Here is a 22,363-nt window from a genome sequence, read left to right on the forward strand (position 1 = left end):
CCTAAGAGATGAAAGCATATTTCAACTAAGAAACTCATTTAAAGCCTTTACGTCATTGTGAACCGTTTTTAGGCAAAGAAATACTAAGCATTTCGAACAGTACCTCATTGATCTCCTAAAATTTACTAATACCAGCTTGTTAACTTCTTTATAAACTTTATTTTGTACCATCACATCTATTCCTTAACCTATTTCAGCAACAATTACTTCAAAAATCAAAAACACTACAGCACTGTCAAGCAGAATGAGTTGTTACTCTGTATGCGAAAAACTCCAGTTACATTAAAAGCAAAGCTTACTGGTTAATCATCTATCATTATTGTTTATGAATTTCAGTTAAAGTTTGTTAATTAGCATTATTAGTTGAAAATAATACGCTTTTTATAGTTGCCATTTTCAGTAGTTCTATGCTGCTGTAGTAAAATCTATTTCTATTAATAATCATCAGATACTAAAGAATATCTTAACTGAAATTAAAATCACCATACAAGATAGTTAAATGGGGAAGCTGAAATTCAGACTTTTACCAGAAAATATGGATGGCCAATTTTGAAGTGCTGTGAAATCATTAGCAAATTTGTATTAAACACTTATTTGTTGAAATTTGGCAAGTAACTCCTATAACAGAATTATTTAAAAGGGTAGACATGTATATAGAACATGCAATAAGATTATTTAACTTCTAATTTAAAAAATGTAATTGAGTACATACATAAAATGTCCAATAAAGACTTTCAACATATTTAGTTTAAGTGCAAAAATCATTTGTTTAAAATAAATATGAAAGATATTCAAGATATCAGTTCAATCAGAATCAAACCATTATCAAATTTATCTCAGAAACTGCACAAACTGCTTATGTGATTTAAAAAAAAGTGAAGTTTGTACAAGAAGTTGACAATGTGAAGTAATTAGTGCCGACAGTAGTGTTTTCAGTTGTTTGCTGAGTGGTAAGCAGATTAAAGATCAAGATACAACTGGCTTTCCACACATATCAATGCCAATTACAACTCACAGCGTGACTCTGGTATTAACTGCTTGCAAGAACTTACTGGTATCAGCCATTATCAAAAATGCCCAAAACAAGACAAAGAAATGCAACCTTTCACAGTTTGTTTAGGTGATTCCTATACAGTATTTACAAAAAGGTCTCTTCGTGTGAGTTCATCTTGAGTTGTGACTGACTCTTGATCTGCTATAGCACTCATGGAAGCGCTTGGCTACTGATATAATTACGTTGCTGGAAAAAAATATTTGTAAATGAGAGTAATGCAGACGTATTAAAGCAAAAGTAATCCTTATGTTAAGTATAGTGAGCTTATACTCAGCCTAACCAATCATGCATTGCTCTTCATCCATTGAAAGTGTGCAGTATTTCTGAAAAGTGCACAGATAATGTTAATTCAGCGTCAGCTTAAAACTGCAATACAGAAAAGCAACTGTGTGTTCATTTAGTAAGAGTACTTTGGAATACCTTGAGGAATTTTCTTCAATGTACACATTTGGGCAGCTGACAATAGTCTAAAGACTTCAGAAGCCAAAACCTTCTGATTATGAGGAGTCATCCTGTGCATGCCCTGAAGATCAGCTGCGGAGGACATTTTTTGTCTGTGTTACATTTATCATGCTTTAAAGATACACAACACATTCAGGATACCACATATTTTCTGGATATGTTCATGGAATCCAAAGTGGAAAGACAGAGTCAGAACGTGTATTTCTTCACCACTGCTGAAATAACTTGGTCATGCTATTGGGAGAAAAGTACTAAACATTTGACCACTAAGTCTGCTTCCTTAAAAAAGAAAATGTATACAGAAGCTGAGAATCTTTATCCTCACTACAATAAAGACTGAATTCAAATAATGAAGATTTCTTATGCTGTTTTTAGGGAATTTTGGTCTCCTCTGAGCTCAGTTATGAATTTGAATTTTTTTGATGAACTAGAAAGTTTGTAATAAGGACTGAGGCTATTAAAATTACAGAAACTTTCAGCTGCTTGCAGACATATCAAAAAGATTACCTAATAATTTCAAAAGTAACACCTATCGTTATTCAAGGGCATAGGAAATCTGACATTCGGCAATGCTATAACTTAAGCTTTCTATTTTTTTTATTCTTTAAACAATACCATACTTGAACAGAATGGTCTCAAATTTGGTCAAATATAATTTGTATTTTCCATATCCTCAACAAAAAAAGCCTTATTTTCTAGCAATATATAATAGACTATGCCAAAAAGCAAACATAGTTTATTCAGTGGTGAAAGCATCATCTACCAATTTATTTTATTTAACCTCTTATAGACAAAACAATTGATAAACAGTTTTTTCCAGAAATAAAATATGAGAGAAAGGCCATTAAGATAGATTTGGAAGCATAAAGTTGTGCCAGGAAAGCACAGCTGTAGTACTGCACAGGGAGGAAGACCTATCATGTCACACGGCAACTTGGGGACCCATGAGGTAAATTAGCACTCACTTTCTGCTCCTGCCTCTCCAAGATGAGGATCAGCATCCTCGTGCCTCCCATGAGTGTCTGGAGCTTAGCTCTCTCCCACTGTTTCAATCCCTCTCCTGCAAAGATGGCTGGATTTAGTCCACCGTCCTCACTGTCTTCAGCTCTTTACCTCAACCCAAAATGGAGATCAAAACCAGGTGGTTCTACTACTAGCAGTGCAGCAAGTTAACAGAAATCTTTGCTTTCCTTGGTGTAGAAAAGTCTCCCCAGGGCCTTGGTTTTTCTTACCTGTCCCCAGCTCAAATCCATGCTGCGGGTGGTCACTGTTGGCCCTTACTGCTCTCGGCCATGCAGCTCTCCTCCTCCTCATGCAATTCCCACAGCCTGCGTTGCAATGTAAGACAAGACTTCCAGAAACACTTAAAAGGAATTTAAAAGTTATTCCTCTACAGTTAGAGTTTTACCCTGTTCTTAGACAGCAGCTGCTCAGCACAGCCAACACTCACCTGCCAGGTTTAAGTGTCACCTCAACATGCACACTCGGTTCCTCAGGAGCAGCCTGGCGCGAGGCGCCTCCTCCAGGGGAGGGAACAGCCGCCCGGCTCCAACTGCCCCTCAGCTCCCTGCTTCCATTGGGGTGAATATCGTTGCTCACCGCGGTGGGCATGGCCCGAGCGCTCCCCGTGGCTGGCGAGGGCCGCCTGCCACAGCCATCCGCTGAGCAAAGTGCAGAGAGGAGACAGGGAAGGCCGGGTGGCCTCATGCGGTGATGAGGGGAAGCTGGGAGGGAGCCATGTTCCCTCCTTTGGGAGGCACAGGATTGTACCAGACCAAAGAATAACGATTTTGTGACACCAGTGGGGTCAGCTCCTGCCTTAGGACACCAGCTATTGGTGACCTGGGCGGTTTTGCACCCCATACTTCAGATCAGAAATATAGCCCCTCATTCCAATCATGTTTTATTAGCTGAACTACATGTTAGCTGCTAACACAACCACCGTACAAGGGAACAAAACAGCACTAGTTTCTTAGGAGGTATTAACTATAGCTGTAGACCCCAAACAATATTATCAACATTATGCTCCCCTAAACTACCCATGTCAAGGGAAAATGTAGAAATAGTTGAAAATGTCTAAGAACATTAACTTTTGCACAATATATTTAAATAGGTTATCATGTGAAAAATCCAGTGTACTCCAGAGATGCACAAGGAACAAAATCTTCATTAATTGAGACAAGGATGCATTTGGCCTACTCTAAAGAAACAAATTTTTAAAGAATTTAAGGTTCTATATTGCAATGCAATTAAAGCTTTTATTTTCCCTAGCAGGTGGACAAGTCAGGACACTGTAAAGATACGAGCTGCTCCACAGCAAAGATGGATCCTGTGCCACAGGGAAAAGCTCTGTTGCTTTTGACTAGAAAACTGCTTGCATTTTAACCTCTACTTCTGACAGGTCCTTACAGGCTTTTGCATCTTGCAGAGATCACAGCACTGTTCCTCTTAAGAAAACAAAATCTGTTGCTTATATTCTGAAAATTGAATGTATTTTGGGGTGCTCAAGATGGAAAGTTACTCAAGTATTTACTCCAAATATCACATGTTTCAGAGAAGAAACACCTGGACGCTTAGAGCAGAAGAGCTCAGCTCTAATCCCTGCCTTGCATTGCTAGCAAGACTTTCTCACTTACTGCATGCTGCTCCAGAAAACTACTTCTACTATCTCCCACAGGTTCCCAAGTTAGAGATAAAACTTTTAAACATCTGAGGCCCTTAAATTAACCTTTGCGTCTATAATGCTAGTTATATTTAAAAAGGATACAATATTTTCACATACCTTCAAAGAGGTTATCGCATAGTTTAAATGACTGCTTCAGACTCCACTATAAATACCATTTGATGAAGCCTCATTAATTGTCCACTCTCCACAGCAACGGGTTTAAACCTTTTGACTTGAGGAACGCTTAGGTTTTTTTTTCCCCCCTTCCAATGGAAACATAGCAATTTAAAGCTTCAGACAATGAGCTTACTTTTCTTGGTTAGATTTCACAAATCTCTTCAAGGTAGTCCACAGACCCAAAGGATCTGCTAATCATAACCTGAATGTTTCACGAAGACAAAAAATTGTCCATATTATGAAGAGCAAAAGGAGCACAATGGAAAAACATTTCAGGTTTCAGGAAAATAACGCAAAATAAAAAACCAAACCAGATCCTAAGAAAATTTCTTTAATTTTCATTTTATGGAAATACATCTTTTGTTTTTATTTCCATGATACAAAAATCTTAAATATCAAACATTTTCGGAAATCTAACAAGGCAGATCTTTCTTAAACAAATAAAGGGCTGGTGCAGTTAGCAGGTTTGTCACAGGTACCTAAAACATTTTTACAAAAAACCCCATAAACCAGGGAAGGATGAAGGAAGAATCAGATCAAGACTTAAAAGTGAAAACAACAATAGATGTGAAAAAAAAAAAATCACCTCCCACCAAGACATTCACATTTGAGGAACTTATAAATTACGTTTTTTTTGAAAGGACAGAGTAAGTGGTAAGTTGGTATTTAGATACCAACTGGCTGCACTAAGGCAGGAAGAGAGAGGAGGGAAATGGAAAAGCAGAGATTTCCAGATGAAGTAACTGGTAGAAAGCAGTATGAGATACTGCAATTCTCCTTGTCTCAAGAACGCTGACAGCATATTGATATTGCCCAAAACAAATCTAAAGATTGGAGACTTTTGGTAACTCCCTTCAAGCGTGGAAAACAGCCTAGCACAAAATTTATACAGTGCCAATTCTTGTGTACACTTCATAGCCAGCATGCCGAAGTAGGTGACCACAACATAGTTAGTCTTGCTTTTCAAATCTAACATCATTTACGACAGCAAGGTTTTCACATGACCAACAACAGAATTGTAAACTAGTTTATATACACACAAGTAAAATTGACAGTGATTGTTCAGTAAACAGTTTAAAAAAATTAAACTGATTTTCAGGACACATACTGCTTTGTTAACACCACTTTATTTAAATAAAGTATGGCTTCCAAGAGATGTATTCTTGCAACTGCTTTGAAACAATCCCACTTGTTAAGGCTGTTGTTTCCTACCATGTTTCAGGGACTTCAAAAATTTCAGTGGAACTGCTTGTGAGGCTTCCTACAAGACAAAGCCACAGAACAATGTATTAAAAACTGGAAAGAACAGAAATTAAATCAATCACCTTTTTGATTCTTTCAGAGCATAAAAGGCATAAATTCTCCTCCAGACTAAGGATACATTGACACACATCACTGACAAGCCAGCACTTATAAAAAGAACCCAGCACACTATTTATATGAGTAGGTAAAATAATACAAAAATCAGAGTTAAATTTGTGAAGTTCATGAAGGCAAATTCTAGTTTGAATGCACTAAAGAGCAAAGGAGCAACAAGAGTCAATTTCAATTTTCTTAACAAAAGGCTGAATTTTACAATATTTCAAACCAGATATTGTGTTTTACAATATACAACATAACGTTATATAACACTACCTTCCAAAACACACTTGCTATTACTTTTTTTTTTTTTTTTTTTAAAGTGGCAGAAAAAAAACATTAAAATACTGCAGAATATTTCCAGCACAAAATAATTTTAGAAAGATCAATTACACATATACTGACAAGTTTTGGCTCATAGTAGGGATATCTACACGCACTAAAATACAGGCAGTGCTGAACAAACCCAAGAATTAAAGAGTTTTGAATTACCTAATTTAATATATAGTATTTACTTTTGGAAGTTGATTAGTAAGAAAAAATGAAACAGAATCAGCAAATAATAGATCAATAAAAAAAAACAAATCCTTTGTGGTTCATGTTACCCAACATGATTATTTAAATATTATTATTTTGTACAGGCTGCAACAACGCATCCAATATAGCAAAAATGAATAAAGGAATAGTTTTAATCAGACAAAGTTCTAAAAAAAGTTTAAAAGAAGTTTTAGAATTTTAAAAGAATCCTTAAAAACACCTATACATCTTAAGGTCATCTAAAACACACCCAGGTGAAAAGTTTTTTTTAACTAAATTAGAACAAAAAAGCGCAGAAACAGCACACACAACATTGCATATGGCTATATACAGCTCATAACAAAACACTTTCTAGAATACATGAAAAAGACTATTTGGGTTTATCAGTTCTTCTAGAAACACTTGATTTTCAAGCATAATATCTTGAGTTTGAAACTAGATTTTAAAAAGGAGAAGACTTATAAAATACATTTAGAAGAAAAAGTGATTTTATTTTCTGGGCAAATCCACAGCTTGGCAGTTCATTATAAAAGACCTACAACCTCTTTTGCTTTTCAGAAGCTGCAGCTCCTGGGAGCAGGATTTCTCAAGGTTCAACAACGAGCACCCATGAAGTTCACAGTGTGAACGGTCTGCTTGCGCTCCGGGAAGCTTTCTAATAAACAAACACTCAGAGCGTGTCCTAGACTACAAGGACTGCTGAGGGTGACTGTGATCCACTTGTGCAGAATGTCTGGCACCAGAGCAGGAAGGGATTTTAAAACATACTCACTTTTCACCACTGTCTTGTCAAGTTAACACTGAGAAAAAAAAAAAGTTAAGCAATTCACAAATGCAGAGCGCACCCAGAGAGATAGCCAGACCCATGTAAATATAAGAGCCCAGCAGATCAGCGTTTGTCTGGAATGTTCCTCCCTCACTGAATTGGCTCCGAAAGATCAACAGATGCTCAGAAAATGTTCTGCAGAGGCAGGGATATCGGTAGAGCTGCAGCCTAGTTCTACCCAGGGAGTCTGGCTGGGTCAAACTGCAGTTAAGCCGGAACAGCAGCCTGGAGCAGGCCGCGAGCTGCGGAGAGGCCAAGGGCGGCCCGGCACTGCCGAGGGCCTGCGCCAAACGCAACGGGGCAGGACACCAACGGCGACGAGAAGCCCACTGCTGCCTCAGCATACTGAAAATGCTGACCTCAAAACCTTAAACCACTAATTCAATGAAAGGCACATGCTAGCTTCCAGGGTAGCAGGTAGGTTTATCAAGACTGGGCTCATTTGCAAGCAACAGCTGAGTAGTGGCATGCGTCCCATGAGGCCAGGGCAAGATGTGCACATCCAACTCGGCCACGACACCACCCATTCAGCCTCCAGGGAAAAAGCCTACATCAGGCAAGGCTTTTAATTTGCGACAAACGTTGTTGAATTGACAGGGAAATCTACTCTAGAATCCAGAATTCTTTTAACTTTATATGAGAAAAAAAAAAAAAGGGTAACCTTAACTGGAAAAAAAAAACACATCAAAGAAAAAGATTAAAAACGTTAAAAATATTCAAATGGCTTTATTGATTACTTTCCTTCTGAAAATAAGTTAACTACCTCTTGGTTCCTTCTGTTACGAAACTTAAGGTTAGGCTCAGTTTTTAAAGTTTTTTTTTTTTTTTTTTTTTTTTTTACATTCTGTATGATGCAATCTTCTTCTGAAATAACTTAAATATGAAGATTTACTGCATTACATTCATAAGAGCCCAGAGAAACTGAGAGATTCGATATGAATTATATTCTGTTTAGGCCTAGAGCATTTCCAAATTCCTTTTTTTTTTTTCCCCCAAAACAAACAAATAAAAAACCCCCAAACAAACAAAAAAAGTAGTAACAGTGCTCTTACCTGCTGGAACTTGTTCTTTCTTGATCTTTTTGAACTTCTTGGCTCTCTTCTTACCATCTGGAAGAGACTCTGCACAGGAGTCTGTCTGATCGCCTTCTACATCTTGGACGTCTCCCTCTTCCATATCATCAGAACCAGTTTCTTCCTCAATAGGACTCATACTTCTCTTTCCCAATGTACTTGTACCTGTAAAACTGAAATACAGAAGAATTTTGACTATGAACAAACAGGAATACCACCTAATAGATGCTAGTTGCTGTACATCAATTAAATACTTAACGAAAGTAGCAAAATAAATCCCCTAGAAAGTGGTACAGCAGGAAACGGCATCACCTAGAAGAGCTGACTAGCTCTTCTATAATATTCTGTAACATTCTATAAGTATGCTACCTACTGTGTCACCTTGTGAAGGTATGAATCCTTTGTGGTATAGTTTATTCATACTTACCACTATTCTGATTAAATCACTCAGCTCAATAGCGTATAAAGTTGTTCTTCATTGAGTTTTTATTTTTATTCACTTCATAAGCATCTTCAGCTCTTGTAGGACATTCTTGACAGGCAGATAATAAGTTATCTTAAACTGTTAAGCCTCAAACAGACATTGAGATATTCTACATGCTTACTTCGTTCTCTCCATCTGCATGTAGTTTTAAAAGTATTACATAGAAGTAGAAAAACATCAAGCTCCATGTAATGAACGTTAAATCAGATGCGGGAGTAAAGATCCTTGACCTATCAGTGGGGTAAAGTAAAAGCTCAGAACAGCAGCACACGTTTAACTGCGGGCAAGGCCTGCGCAAGGCCTAACACAGTGCAAGCTCTCGGAGCTAACCCGGCCCTCGGAGCTCTCCCTCCTTCCGTGCACAGGAGTGACGCTGCGCGGGTCAAGTTTTGTCAAGGTTGTCAGGTCTTCTTCAATGCCAAACAACAATATTAAATTAAACAGGAATATGAAAAGAATGCAGTAGCAAAGGAGCTAATTCAAAAGCCATTCCCACTATGGGCTTCCAGGTATATGAAAGTCAGTTCCCTAAGTGTATGATTTAATATTCCTTTAAAACAATGTACTTAAAACTAAAGGTTCATAAGCATAAAATTGGTGTTTCTCTTCAGGAACTAGACAACATAGCTGTATTAATAATAGCCATTCTATATATATAAATAAAAGTCAGTATCAAGTTATAGAAAAATTTTACAAGCTTATTTTTCTTTTAATCAGTAATAGCAGAGGAATATGGTCTTTTACTAAGGTTTCAGCTATGGGGTTGTTATAGCAGTATAGTTTTGGCTTTGAAATTTAACTTTTTCAGACGAACATTTTGCAATTCAAAAACAGGCACTTTCTGGGATGTCCAAAGGCAACAAAAACACAAAACACATGATTTAGCCTCATGCTCTTACTTCCACTTTAGGAGCACAAACAGTGTTTGCTTTGATGAATTGCTGGCTGTTCCACCAGATGTGCACACACAGGCTGCCTGCTGCCACGGTCTCTTGCAAATCAGCATTTTGAGTCACGCCACGACCACCACCAATAAAAAGCTGAAAGCCAAAAAGATACAGAACTGCTTCCCCTACATTTAGTCTCAACATTGTAAAACAAATGAAAACTAGGTTGTGGGATGGTCGTGGCAGAATTCATTACATCTAGTAATGAATTAAGTTTTTAGAAAACTAAGAAACACTACTATATAAAAAAGAAGAAAACATTTGTAGGAAATCCTCTTCCAGAAAAGGTATTCTGAAAAAGTACACAGGGAAGAAAGACTGAGCAGCTACAAATGATTCTAAGAGCTTCTTAAGGAAACTGAGAGTACCTGGCTCTTAGAAAGGGACTTGCTCTCTCACTGCAGGAATATGCTCCCTTTCCGAGAAGAGACTGAACTTGCAATTTTTTTTATTTTTTTAATTTTTCAACTTAGACTTAGTCAGGAAGTTATTACAAATAAGGAGGAACAAGTTCTTCACCTTCAGCATGTGATTAGCTGCGTACCAAGTAAGAAAATTAATTTTAGGCCTTGTGTGTTTCCTGCAAATACCTTTAAAAAGCCATAAAAAACAACAAAAAAGACTAAGAGGCAGCACAGCCCAAAATACAGATGTTTTATAATCAGACCCTGTACACGGCTTGCTTCTGCCTGAAATATTAATTTCATTCTACATCCTTTCTTTGACTGCATGGATTCTACAGCATTTTTTCTTTAAGAGAAAAGAGGATTCAAAGCCTACAGCAACATTATTCACTGATCCAGAGTAGCAAAGCAGTATGGTTAAATATGCCCAAGTTATGGCATTACTCAGAGCAAAGACCAGTTTTCTACTTACACCAGCTATTTTGAAATATGTCCCTATTTTTGTCTCAGTTTCCTTCTCTGATGAGAAACAACTAACCAAAGCAGAAGTGCCAAACAAAATAAAAGTGTTTAATTCAGATATGCTGCTTTAGGATCTTCAACTATTATGTTATCTGCAGCATATTTGGAGATAGAGACTTAATTCAACAATTTACAAGGGCAGCGCTCCACAAAGTTTCAAAACATACATAAACAACAATTCTGCAGGCAACCTTTGTTTTTGATAAGATATTTAAAGAGGTTCCGAAACTTCTCTTGCAGGCTGAAATGGATTTTTGTTCTCATTTCTCCTAAAATTACTAGCCAGGTTTTTCTGAGAGGAGGAAGGAGCAAGGGGAAAGCTGCCCATGCGCTGCCCATCGGCGAGGCTGCTCAGTGCTCGCTCAGTGGAGTTTCCAGTCCTCTCCAAGGAGCGTGGGCCCAACCAGCCCTTCTTCCCTAACCTCTTCCTCCCACTACCCTCATCTCACATCAGCCTTCAGACACAACCGACCCAACGAATGTCAGTGGAAAAGGATGGTAGAACTCCAAAATGTGGGGTTTATTTTCAATTTCCATTCATAAGAAGTTTAAGATCAAACAAAGAATGTGGTATTTTTGTGAAATTCCAGCAGTATGACTAGCAACTTAGTGCTAAGCACAATTTGATGAATCAACAGGATGTGGTGGACTTACAAAAGCTCTCTGCTGGCACAGAAAGCGCCGCCACTACCTGGTCCAGCTGCTCGTGCGCTCTGCGGTGTCGTTTCAGCTAAAGGACAGCAGCCGGGCTGCTGCTACACGGATTGTTTTAAAAGAGTCGGCAAGCGGCACTGGGTGGAGAGGGGGAAAACAGCTGGGACAAACAGCATGAAACTCTTGCTGTTTTGGAAGCAGGGTGTCCTGCTGGAATCACCATGGATACGTGCAGGCCTCAAAGGCAGCTCGCTTAAACCGGGATCTAGATCCCGCTTCCTCACCCCTTTGGGCAATGGGGTCGGGCAGGTGAGCGCCCATCCTCAAAACCTGCCATTTCTGCTTCACAGCAGATGAAATCACCTCCAGCAGCACTAAAACACTAGAATATTATAATAATTTGTTTCCAAATGCATGAAATGCATGAAATGCATTTAGAGATGAGGATCAGAAAAACTAGAAGCAAGTACAAGTAGAGCAAAATATCAAGTTTTATATAAAAATTTTAAAAAATAACCTAACCTCATTTTCCATGCAATGGTTTAAAACTGTTTCACCACGGAAAGGATCGTCACCTGCGAGGGCAGAGCTGCCGGGAGCTCCTGATGGAGCACAACGTACTTGGTGCTGTACAGCGCACAAGGGGCCACGGAATCATTACGGATGGAAATGACCTTTAAGACCGAGTCCAACCATAAAATGAGCCAGGATGCAGCCCCTTTTACAAGGGATTGGGATACTGGCTTTAGAGGAGGAGAGCTTAACTACTTAAGTTGTGTTAAATGCATCAGTTTTCCCACCATTTCCCTATCTGACATTAAGCATCAGGCATACTTTTTTTTTCCAAAGATGACTTTTCATGAATACCAATTATCCTATCTCCTCTCATGGAAAAGATGGGCTATTCTATAGCTGTCCTTCCTAGCAGATATTTATGCAGTACATTTATTTACTAGTAAATAAACAAATAAAGGATGCAGTAACATAAAGCTATTATATGTGACCAGCTACAATACGAAACATTAAATACCAAAGAAGTTCCGCCTGTAAACAAAAGGAGGCTTTCTATCCAAACAGGATGCTGATCACCCGAAAACAAGGCTGCATACGTCAGCAGGCCAAGAAATCGTGTGGGATTTTTCAATTGCATAAAAACAGAATAAAATTATTCAAGGAGATTAAGTAATCAGGAAGACAACTGATGGGGGAATACCATAACCTTAAGGACTCATTCAAAGCTTCATTCAGCCATTTTCAGAATTACAAATTTACAGTAGTACTCAGCCTTATTTGAAAGGCAACTACTCTGCTTCACTTTTATCTGCATTTAATTCTGAACTGTAGGTAAATCACAACAGCATTTTGATGAGAGGAACAAAACCAGAGTGTGTGTTAAATAGCAAATAACATTTATAGGAAGATGTGATGAAAGCTCCAGTTTATCACACTATTCCCAGAGAAGAGAAAGCAGAAACAGCTCAGCAGCTCCAAATTGTTTTTGCACCCTTCTAATACGGTCTAACTCCAACAAGCTAAAAAAACATGATTTGCACTCCACTGCAACTTATTTGTAAATAAAATGGATAGAAATTAGGTGGAGAAAAAGAAACAGCAATAACTTGACAGTGTCTCTCTCTCTCTCTCACACACACATAAAAAATGCACAGTAAAAAGCCTTCCCCATTCACAGTCACACGGATCACTTAAAAGAACAAAAAAACTGTTACTTTCACATCAAAACATCTCATTAAAATGACAGGGTAAAGATGGAACAAGAAATGCATATGGCAGCTTACTGCACCTGAACCAAAAATCAAGGTCTCTACAGTTGGTTCTCTATTTATAAATGTAATTCAACTCCCTTTCAAAGTTTATTCCAGGCACTCAAAGCCACAGAAGAATCATTTATGCTCCTTCTTCTGAGGCACAGGAAAGGCTTCATAGGGCTAGTAGAGACAGTGGCAGCATCACCACCACGCAAGTCAGCCAAAGAAGAAAGGCATTTACAGGAAGAGTTTGCAAAAATGTTTAACTTTCCAATGACAGAAGCCACTTGGAGGTGCAAGCTAAAATGAAGCTTTTTTTAAAAAAAAAAAAGAAAAAAAAGAAACAATATTAGGTCAAGCTCAGAAGCTGCGAGTTGACTCATCCCAAATCCCAATAGTCTTGCAAGATGTATAAACATGTTTTTGATCAAGCTCCCTCTCTGCTCTTCTACCAATGCTAGTGACAGATGAGGTACCATCACTGATTTATAAGCAGATAAGAAAGCAATATGTAGAGAAAAATGCCACCTAACTATCCCGCAGCTGGTAGACTGGCAATAACAATGCAATAAAAATGTAAGTTGACAACAACAAGGTCTCACCTGTTAACACAGTAGTATCGACTCTGGGAAACATAAGGGGTGCATTGAGTTTTTAACCGCTTTCTCTCCATCTCCTTCCAACTATCTTCTGTACATTTTCTCTTTGCCTGTTTTTCTTCATGTTTTTTCTCAACATATTCTGCATATGTCTGGATCCTATAGCTTTCAGCATACCTGCTGGTGTTTACAGCTATGGGGAAGAAGAGTGACATTATATACAAAACACTGTTGAATGACAGTATTTCCTCTCTTTAAAAAGTTCACTGACCTCTGCTTTTCAAAATAACTCATTTGTTCTGTTCATATAAGCAACCTCAAGTACTTTAGCTAAGGGAGAGGAGAGAAAAAAAAAAAAAAAAAAGTACTCTCCTAAGCATAGTATTTTTGAATTGCATATTCAGAAAACTTCTCAGTCAGACTGCATACAAAGAAAGGGTTAATTCTACCAAAACTTCTTGCTTTTAAATTGGAAACCATCAATTCTTCACTCGAAACCCTCTCCCAGATTGCAAGTTGGCAAGAAAAGATTTCCTGGATTTTTTTCCCTTTAAGCCTCCTTACTTAAACCAGCAGGTTTATTTTGCAAGTCTGCCAGGAAAAGACGACATTTGCAAAGTTGTTGCCAAAACTTTGTTTGATTGCTGTGAAACATAAGCTTATTTGAGCTGCATTTTTTGTTGCACAAGATATCCATGGAAGCAGCCCTCAATTAATACCCAGCTGTTCTGTCCTCACATCTTTTTAACAGCAGGTCTCCACTTAACTCAAAATGACTGCTAATTCAAGGTAGAAGGATTTCTGTCAATGCAAAATTAGGATCACTTACAAAAACACTTGCACTGCTTTCACTTAGCAGCAATTTACCAACATTCCTTCAAGTCCCATCATCTTTGCAGCTCTCAGGCTTTCATGTGCAAGCCAAGCTGTGGCCCAAAGCCATCGCTTCAAGGGATGAATCAGCAAATTATACCGGCTGTCGGCTGGGGTCCTCTGCTGTCTGCAGCTTAATTCATTGAAAGAAAGTATTGTAAACTAACCAACACCCCCAGCTTAAGTACAGAACAAACTGACCATTTTTTAGCTGCAAAAGGAATTACCTACAAACCAGCTGTGATAAATAGACACTGCTTGCTGCTGAAGTAAAACCTTCCAAAGAACATAAAACTAGGCAACAGCCTCATATACTCAGTTTTAATCCCACGAACAAATAGCAGAATTTCTGATTAATAGTTTCACAAGATGGTTGCACTAACCAAAGAGATGCTACACAACCCTCCTTCCACATTCCTCGTATTTGCTTTCAAATATAAAGTTACAGGATCTGCCTGTAAAAATTGGGAGTGTATTTATTGCCCCTGAAGTTAGGGGACAGGCTCCATGAATGGATTAACGAGGCTTACTTGCGCCATTGCATGCCAGCTGACATCCTGCGAGTAAAATTTGTTTAGTTAAACCTCAAGGATGTTTTTACTCTCTAAAATCAAACACAGTTACCACCAATCACCAGTGATTTGTTAAAACACAGCCATCATATCATATTCATTTCTTTTGACCTAAATGAGGAGCCAAAGATGTCGCTCTTCCGTTTAATTCCCTGACAAACCTTGCCTGTGTTTAAGGTAAAGATCATCACAAAAGCCTAAAGCACAGCCTAAAGAACTTCTGAGGAAAAAAGGTGTTGTCAACTCTGCCTTCTTGAAATAAGGTCTACATTTTACATCAACTCATTCAAAAATATCATTTGCTTTATTAATTGGGCAAATGAAAGGAAGGCACATGGATAATTTTAAGGAGCCCTGCAGATAAATCAATCTTGTGTGGTCTCGAACCGAGTAGCTCCTTGTAGAAGTTGAAAATACATTCCCTCTGCAGCTCTTAGGAGATGTACTCTTCGTATCGCCAAACAAACCGCACGAAGCTCTCATTTTGCACGGCCAAGAGAAGCATGTTGCTAGATGCACTATGAACCAAGACGAGCTAGGAAGAAGGTGGCCTTTTCATTTGCATCTTGAGAGAAGACAAATTTTCCTGTCAGAAACCTGAGCTAGTCACCAGCACCCCATGGCTGCATGCAGTTCCACTAGCTGCAGCCATGAAGTTAAGTATCTGTCTTAAAATAGAATGATTGTCGTTGCACATTATTTTAGGGAGAACATTTCTAGACCACAGCATCTTCCCTAGTTACTGGGCGAGCTATTAAACAGGCTGGTGGAGGCCGAGTGATCCAGGAGGCATGGGTGCAAAGATCCTCTTTCACCAAGTCACCATTCTTACACAGAATGAAATTCTGGTACTCACCACGGCCATGTATCAAGTCTACTAGCCAGACAAATGCATAAATACGCTGTATGGATAGAAAAAAGTGCATATAAATTATATATGCACACAGAATTACATGGATTAATACACAATCTGCAACATTAAGCACACAAGTTTATGAAAAGCTAAAGTAAAAATTCATTTATGAAGCCTTAAAATGCTTCAGGTAGGTCACTCTGGAGACTATGCATAGGTACTGTATGTTAAACTTATCTAATAATGTACAATTTAAAATACGGGACACTTCCTCAATCAGATGAGCAGTGTTCAATTAATGAGCACCTACTCCAATATTTTGTTTTATTGGTATTACTCAGTGCATGGTTCCACAGTCTTATTGACTTCTAGGCCTATTTATGAACTGCTTCAAAATCAGAAATTTGACTGTACATTTTTTTCCTCACGATGTTTCCTCAGTGTTTTAAAGCAAAGCTCATGAGTTGAAGCAGTGCTTCATATGCCTGTGTCATAAACACAAAGCAGAGGTAAAGACTGAACACCCCAAATGAAAGAGTGTCTTTTAAATTAGCCTAAAACCAGAATTAAGCCTTGCAGGAAGCATTCAGTAAGCTGAGTTCTTGCACAACTCTGCTGAGATATTACCAGAGAAGGCCCAAGGCAGCAGCATGGGGATCTGCGCCGGCAGTTGCTACCCGCGCTGAACTGGGTTCCCTGTGCTAGGTTAGGTGCTAGTGAAGTTATACTCGCCAATACTGATGTGCTTTGCTGCAATTTCTGTGCAGTTTTCCAGAAAATTTCCAGTATACCTGGAAAATCTCTTCTGTAAGATAAGCCTAAGTAGCTGCAGAAGAAGTGTTAGCTGCATTTCTCCAACCTCTTCCATGTGAATTTAGGAAATTGCCGATAGCTGCTAGCGTTGACTCAATAGAGCGGATTAGGCACTCGGTGGTTCTCGGCATTTCACAAGAACGTGGCAGATTCTCCTGACTACAAAACAAGGACATTTCTTTAGCAGGCGAGAATGGCTCCACAAATATGTGCCGTACATCTACTACTCTTAGCTCTGACAAAAGGATAATTTAAAAGGGAGGAGAAAAAAAGAAAAAAAGAAAAAAAAAAGAAAAAAGACAACATTGTTGTCCAAATCCATCCAAAGCCCCACTACGTTAATTTACCAGAATAAGATAAATACGCATAAAAATAGGATTTTTAAATCCTTGATCATCAACCCATACTAGGAAGGTTAGTAATCTTCTAAGCTGGATACATTCAGGATACTCAATGTACTCAATGTTAAAGCTTTTATTGAGATGAAACTTCATGTTATAAATATTTTTCTTCACTTTCAAGGGCTGTATCTGTCACGAGTATGTTTCCAACAGAGCCAAACAAATATATTTCAGTGGTGAGCACTAAGGCTCATCACAGATTTCCATGAGCCTAAAAGCTGTGCTGGTGCATTCAAATCATGTCTTCCACATACAAGGCGGCTACAGCAAACTCGCACGGGATCACTAACACACTGACACTTCTTGCTTGAGTTTCAAGGCCCTTGTCCTCATGGAAAGTAAAATGAGAGGGGGAAAAAACAAACCAAAACCAAAACAAAACAAAACACCTTGCTGCTGACAGAGAACTAGAAATTAGAAAAAAGGCTCTGCAATCTCATGGGTGACTCTCTAGGATCATCCTACTCTGGAGCATCATGGAGGGCTTGCTTTGAGGTCAGGAGGTAGCAAAACTTCATTCAAAGTGTGTTTTAACTGATAAAAGCATAATTAGCTATGTGGAAAATGGACCCAATTGGTAGAAACCTGTAATACAGTGTAATTTTGGATCGCAGCATCATTTTGAAGGATCTCAAAAGCCTTGGAGAAGTTAAAAGTAATTACTTAGTCAACATAGTTCCAAAAATATAACAGGCCTTCACTACTTGACATATCATCAGAATGGTTTATTCTATCTTTTATTCAGATAGAAGGAAAGCAGTCTTAATGTAGCTATTAGAAAAAGAAGTTCTCAATCATTTCTCAGCATGCCTGCTTCCCGCCCTGCTCCCCTCCCCAAATAGAAGGAAATTTATTAAGCCTCTGTACTTGCCTCGCTTCTCCTCTGTGTCCCAAGTACTAACCAGACTGCAAGGTGCTGTATTATGAAAGTACCAAGTCTCACAGCACTTACTTTTATTAATCACTGTCACAACTGCACTAAGAAAATACAGTCCTTTAAGATCATCTGTTGTGCATTTACTAAAATAAAGCAACCAATACTTGACTGATCATTCTCACATGCTTAGAAATTCAGATGTTTAAAATTAAAATTACACATCATCTAATTTCCTAATTTGAATGCTGACTGCACAGAACCACAATTAAGGATGGTGAAGACCTACCCCCTTGCTCCAAAGGACCTATGGAGCAGAGCCTGATGATGAGGATTTTAACTGGGTGAGTTTATAGCCTGTCAATTGCGTGTTATTACAAATTACCTGCAGCCACCCCGAAACCGAGCACTCGCTCTGTTTTCCTCTCCTCTATTGGCCTAGGACAGCGAGAGGTGGTAATACAGATTTAGAAATAGACTAGAAACAGACTTCTAGTTTTAGAGACAGACTTTTAAAACCCACTATCTTGTAATGAAGATTGTTATCTCTTTTGACACCCGAACCCAGGTGACAGGAGTAGTAGGAATGTGGTGACAAAGCAGCCCTTCCCCTCACCACGGATGCCCAGCTGCTGGGACTGGTTGGAGGACAAACCAATCTGGAGGCAGTCTTTGCCTCTGAAAACTGTTTACATGCATATTCAAATATAAATTTAAAAAATGTAGAGCCCCGTTTGCATTCTTTGTGCAGCAGTTGTGCAGTTTGCACAGCTACAGCTTCCCACTGGACTGGAGAGAAATGCTTTAGCATCCCAGAGGGAGCTACTGGGGCGAGGGGGAGGAAATGTCCCTGGACAGGAAAGCAGATGACAGCACAGTCCCCGAGACATGTCACACTGCACACACAGGGAGGTTGCTATAAGGGTTTTTTAACTTCTTAAAGACACTGGTCTTTAAGTATTGGAAGAATTCATGCATTTAGACTTTACATCTTGTTTAAATACCTCAGTAATTGAAAAATGTGCCAAAAAGTGTTAACCTATTCCTCAGAAATCCCAGTCAAATGAAGAGACGGCCAAAAGAGATTCAACATTAAATTGCAGAAAAAAGAAAGTAGTATTGTATTCAAATTTATAGGATACATATATAAAAATGTTATTTACTTATTTTTAACCGAAGAAAAGAAAATACAGCTGCAGGTACCAGAGGGCAAGTCTATAATCTGTCCTCCTAATTCTTTGTCACAAGCCCTGGAAGTTGTAAAGCTATCTGCATTAGCATTTATACTAGGTTTTGCTCTAAGACCAAGATGAGACTGCACCAACCAACAATTCATTCCGTTAAATTCCAGATCTCCTGAGTAGAAATTCACCTCCCCTCATTCTCAGTATTTGCACAACGAGAATTTTGTTTTCCAAAAGGATGATGACCTGTTAGATCTGCTCCCTTACACCGCAGACGGCGATCGCAGCGGGGCGCTCCCCTTGGAGGGACGGGAAGCCTCGGTGTCTGCTCCAGCCTCCCAGGCGAGAGGCTCTTCAGGAAGCAGCAGAGCCCAGTTTGGCCAGACAGCTACGAGGTAACAGCTTGTTGCTACTAACCAGGAGATCCCATTCCCTGTTCTGTGGCCGCTGCTCCAAGCTCCCGTATGGCCTTGCTGGTGTTAATGGACCTGCTGATGAGCCAGTTCACCTCCCTGAACCAGCAGGGCTTTTCTCCCCTCTTCCTCAAAACACAGGATCAGCAAAACAAAAGCAGAGAGTGCTGCTGCTGCAGGAAGAATCATCCCCTTCATGCAACCGTGGAGTCTTAAGAGTGGCACAGACCACTGCGGGTATTTGAATACCATCAAGCTAAATATTTCAGCTAAGGCTGAGCAGATGCGTGACACTTCTGACACCAGCTATGAACTTCAGAACACAAAGCCAGTGAAGAGAGCTCGGAGACATCCTGAAGATGAGCAGGATGAAGACAGCCCGTTTATCAGCATCGGAGCTGCCAGTTCAAGCCTATTAATGTCCCGTTTGTCATTGCCAGATGCTTCAGAAGTAGCTGTCCAGATAACGAGTTCCCTCCTCACACCAGCAGATACTGCGAAGATGGTGCCCAAGTGCCAGAATTAACATTCTCGCTACTGCAAACAAGTGCATTTATACTCTCCTCTAAATAATCCCTGCAAAGAAAACAATCCGGTAACTTCTCCATTCTGATAGTCCTTGTTACTTCTGAGGGGTGGAAAAAACCTACAGCCATCCAAAACTCTTTCTATCCATCTTCGAATTCCCACCCAAACTGGGGACTCTGGCCCTTACCCGCTTTTCAAAAGATGTAAGTGATTTCTGCTATCTCCTTTATAAAATTGATGTACGTTAAAAAAATTCCAGCTTGCATTCTGATTGATGAAAATAACAGAAAAACACGCATCAGTAAGGAGTATGTATCTCATTACAAAATCTTCCTGCAGTAAGTTCCATTTTGATGCAACAAGCATTCAAACACTCAGTTAAAATTTAGAACTACCAAGTTTTATATACTCAAATGTGCATTCATAATATTCATATAACTTAAGAGTCAACACTGCAAATTTGTGTCAGTGGTTGTGCTCATGATGCAAAAGTTTGATTTAAGCTTTCCTACAGCATCAGAACTTTGTGGATCTTGAGAATCCACAACGTAATGCAAAAAAGTCACAGAAAACTAGAGAGCCACATTCAAGAGAGCACAGAGCTTGAACCAAAAGCAAACGTCCAGGAACAGAGAGCAGCTGAGCTGCGGCTGTCCTGCAGCTATGCTGGACCATGCTTAGGAAGCTCCCTGCCCGGAGTGCCTGCAGGGAGCTTCCCAGCACCCGAACGGTCCCAACAGGCACGTACAACACAGCTTCCCAAGCGACCTGGCGAGCAGGACAGATACTCCCTACCATTTCCCCAAATTACAGAGGAAGAAACCGATATCCACACAGCGTCCACGGCTGCTGCAGCTCCAGCTGCTGCACCTGCCGCGCGGCTCCGCCGCTGCCCAGCGCACTGCTGCAGCCAGCCCCGCAGGACGCGGCTCTCCGGCACGCAGACACTCTGCGGGAGCTCGTGTAGCAGGGCCTTAACACATGGAACGAGTTAACGTTACTCAATGCTTGCCATTTATGAAAAACAGTTGCTCTTCATGTGTATTAAGAAGTTCAGGTTCAATATACTTATTACATTTTAACACAGCAAGAGAAAATTCCCAGAAGATTGCAAAGTTAAGTCAATCTTAAAGCAAATCAGTGATCTTGAAAAAATATGCAATTATATATGTAATAGATGTAATTATATAAGTATATACAATGTATATAATATTTTTATATATAAATATACATATTTATATTTTCATGTACGTGTGTGCACATGTGTGTATATCTCTCTCTCTCTCTCCATATATATGTGTATATATATATATATATATGTATATATCTGAAACTGCAAACAGAACATCCATCTCGTCAAACTGTGCCTAAATCCTAGGTTAAGAGAATTATAAGCAAGTGTTAACTGCTAAGGACAAACAAACCACATACTTTTTTCTAGTCAGCTATCACTAACTTCGCCTGTTACTCCTATTAACATATAAACTAGGGAAGCAATGGAGACTCTGGAGATTCTTCATCACTCAAATGCCTCAGAACTGAAGTCCTCCTTTACTTTCAAGCATTTAAAATCTAACATTCTGTAAGGCTTCTTCCCTATTTTAAAGTTATCCCCCACTCAAGCAATGGAAATGTTTGAGAGGACGTTTTAAATGGCCTATAAAACCTCCATAAGCACACAGACCTCTCAGGAAATCCCACTTCTAAGAGGGCTTTCTGGTTCTTTTTAAACCAGTCATTTGGAGTTCCTGACACTTTGCAGACAACACTGGAGGGAATCACAAATAACAGGAACACAGAATCGATACAGAGCATCCAGGTTCCTTGAACTGAGGACTCATGAACACCCTCTGACTAGTTAACTGCACACAGCCGTTACCAAAACACTCCAGGTAATGTCAACAGAAGCTCCATTGAAACAAAATACCAATTCCACTCCAAAATAAAGGCAAGTAGAACTCTCACCACCTTCCCCGCCACTTTCAGACTATTTGTATGAAGGCTAGAACGCTCTAAGATACAAGCACGTAAACAGGACGAGCAGGCGAAGCTGGGAGCTTGCCAAGGAAAGTCACGCGGCGAGCGGCGGTGCCCACAGCCGGGGCGCCTCGCGGAAAGCAGGGGCCGCAGCTCCTCTCACTGCCCAACAGCAGCGCTTTATCTTCACACACTTCACAAGCAGGTGCTTCGTGTTCCACAGAAGTTTCAAGACCAAACTAAGTACAGTTTGGCAACAGTAAATGTGGTCTCCAATACATCCGGGAAAAGGAGGATCAATCACTTAAAGGCCTATTAGTTACCTGCTTTGAATAGAAAACCTGAT

The 22,363-nt window shown here is 39.5% G+C and overlaps 1 protein-coding gene across 1 annotated transcript in view; it reads right to left on the reverse strand.

Annotated features, from left to right (window-relative positions):
* Positions 1–4,673: 4,673 nt before the first annotated feature.
* The window catches only part of PARN (poly(A)-specific ribonuclease), a 49,561-nt gene continuing 31,871 nt past the window's right edge, over positions 4,674–22,363 (reverse strand). The window contains exons 22-24 of the mRNA XM_010214411.2: positions 13,533–13,722; positions 8,133–8,326; positions 4,674–5,619 (exon numbers count right to left, since the gene is read on the reverse strand). Coding sequence (XP_010212713.1) covers positions 5,567–5,619; positions 8,133–8,326; positions 13,533–13,722 — 437 coding nt within the window. The 3' untranslated portion in view covers positions 4,674–5,566. The remainder of the gene's footprint in view (positions 5,620–8,132; positions 8,327–13,532; positions 13,723–22,363) is intronic.

The sequence above is a fragment of the Tinamus guttatus genome, unplaced genomic scaffold, assembly GCF_059628265.1.
Source record: "Tinamus guttatus ecotype Peru unplaced genomic scaffold, ASM5962826v1 Tinamus_guttatus_pri_ptg000212l, whole genome shotgun sequence".
Classification (NCBI taxonomy): Eukaryota; Metazoa; Chordata; class Aves; order Tinamiformes; family Tinamidae; genus Tinamus; species Tinamus guttatus.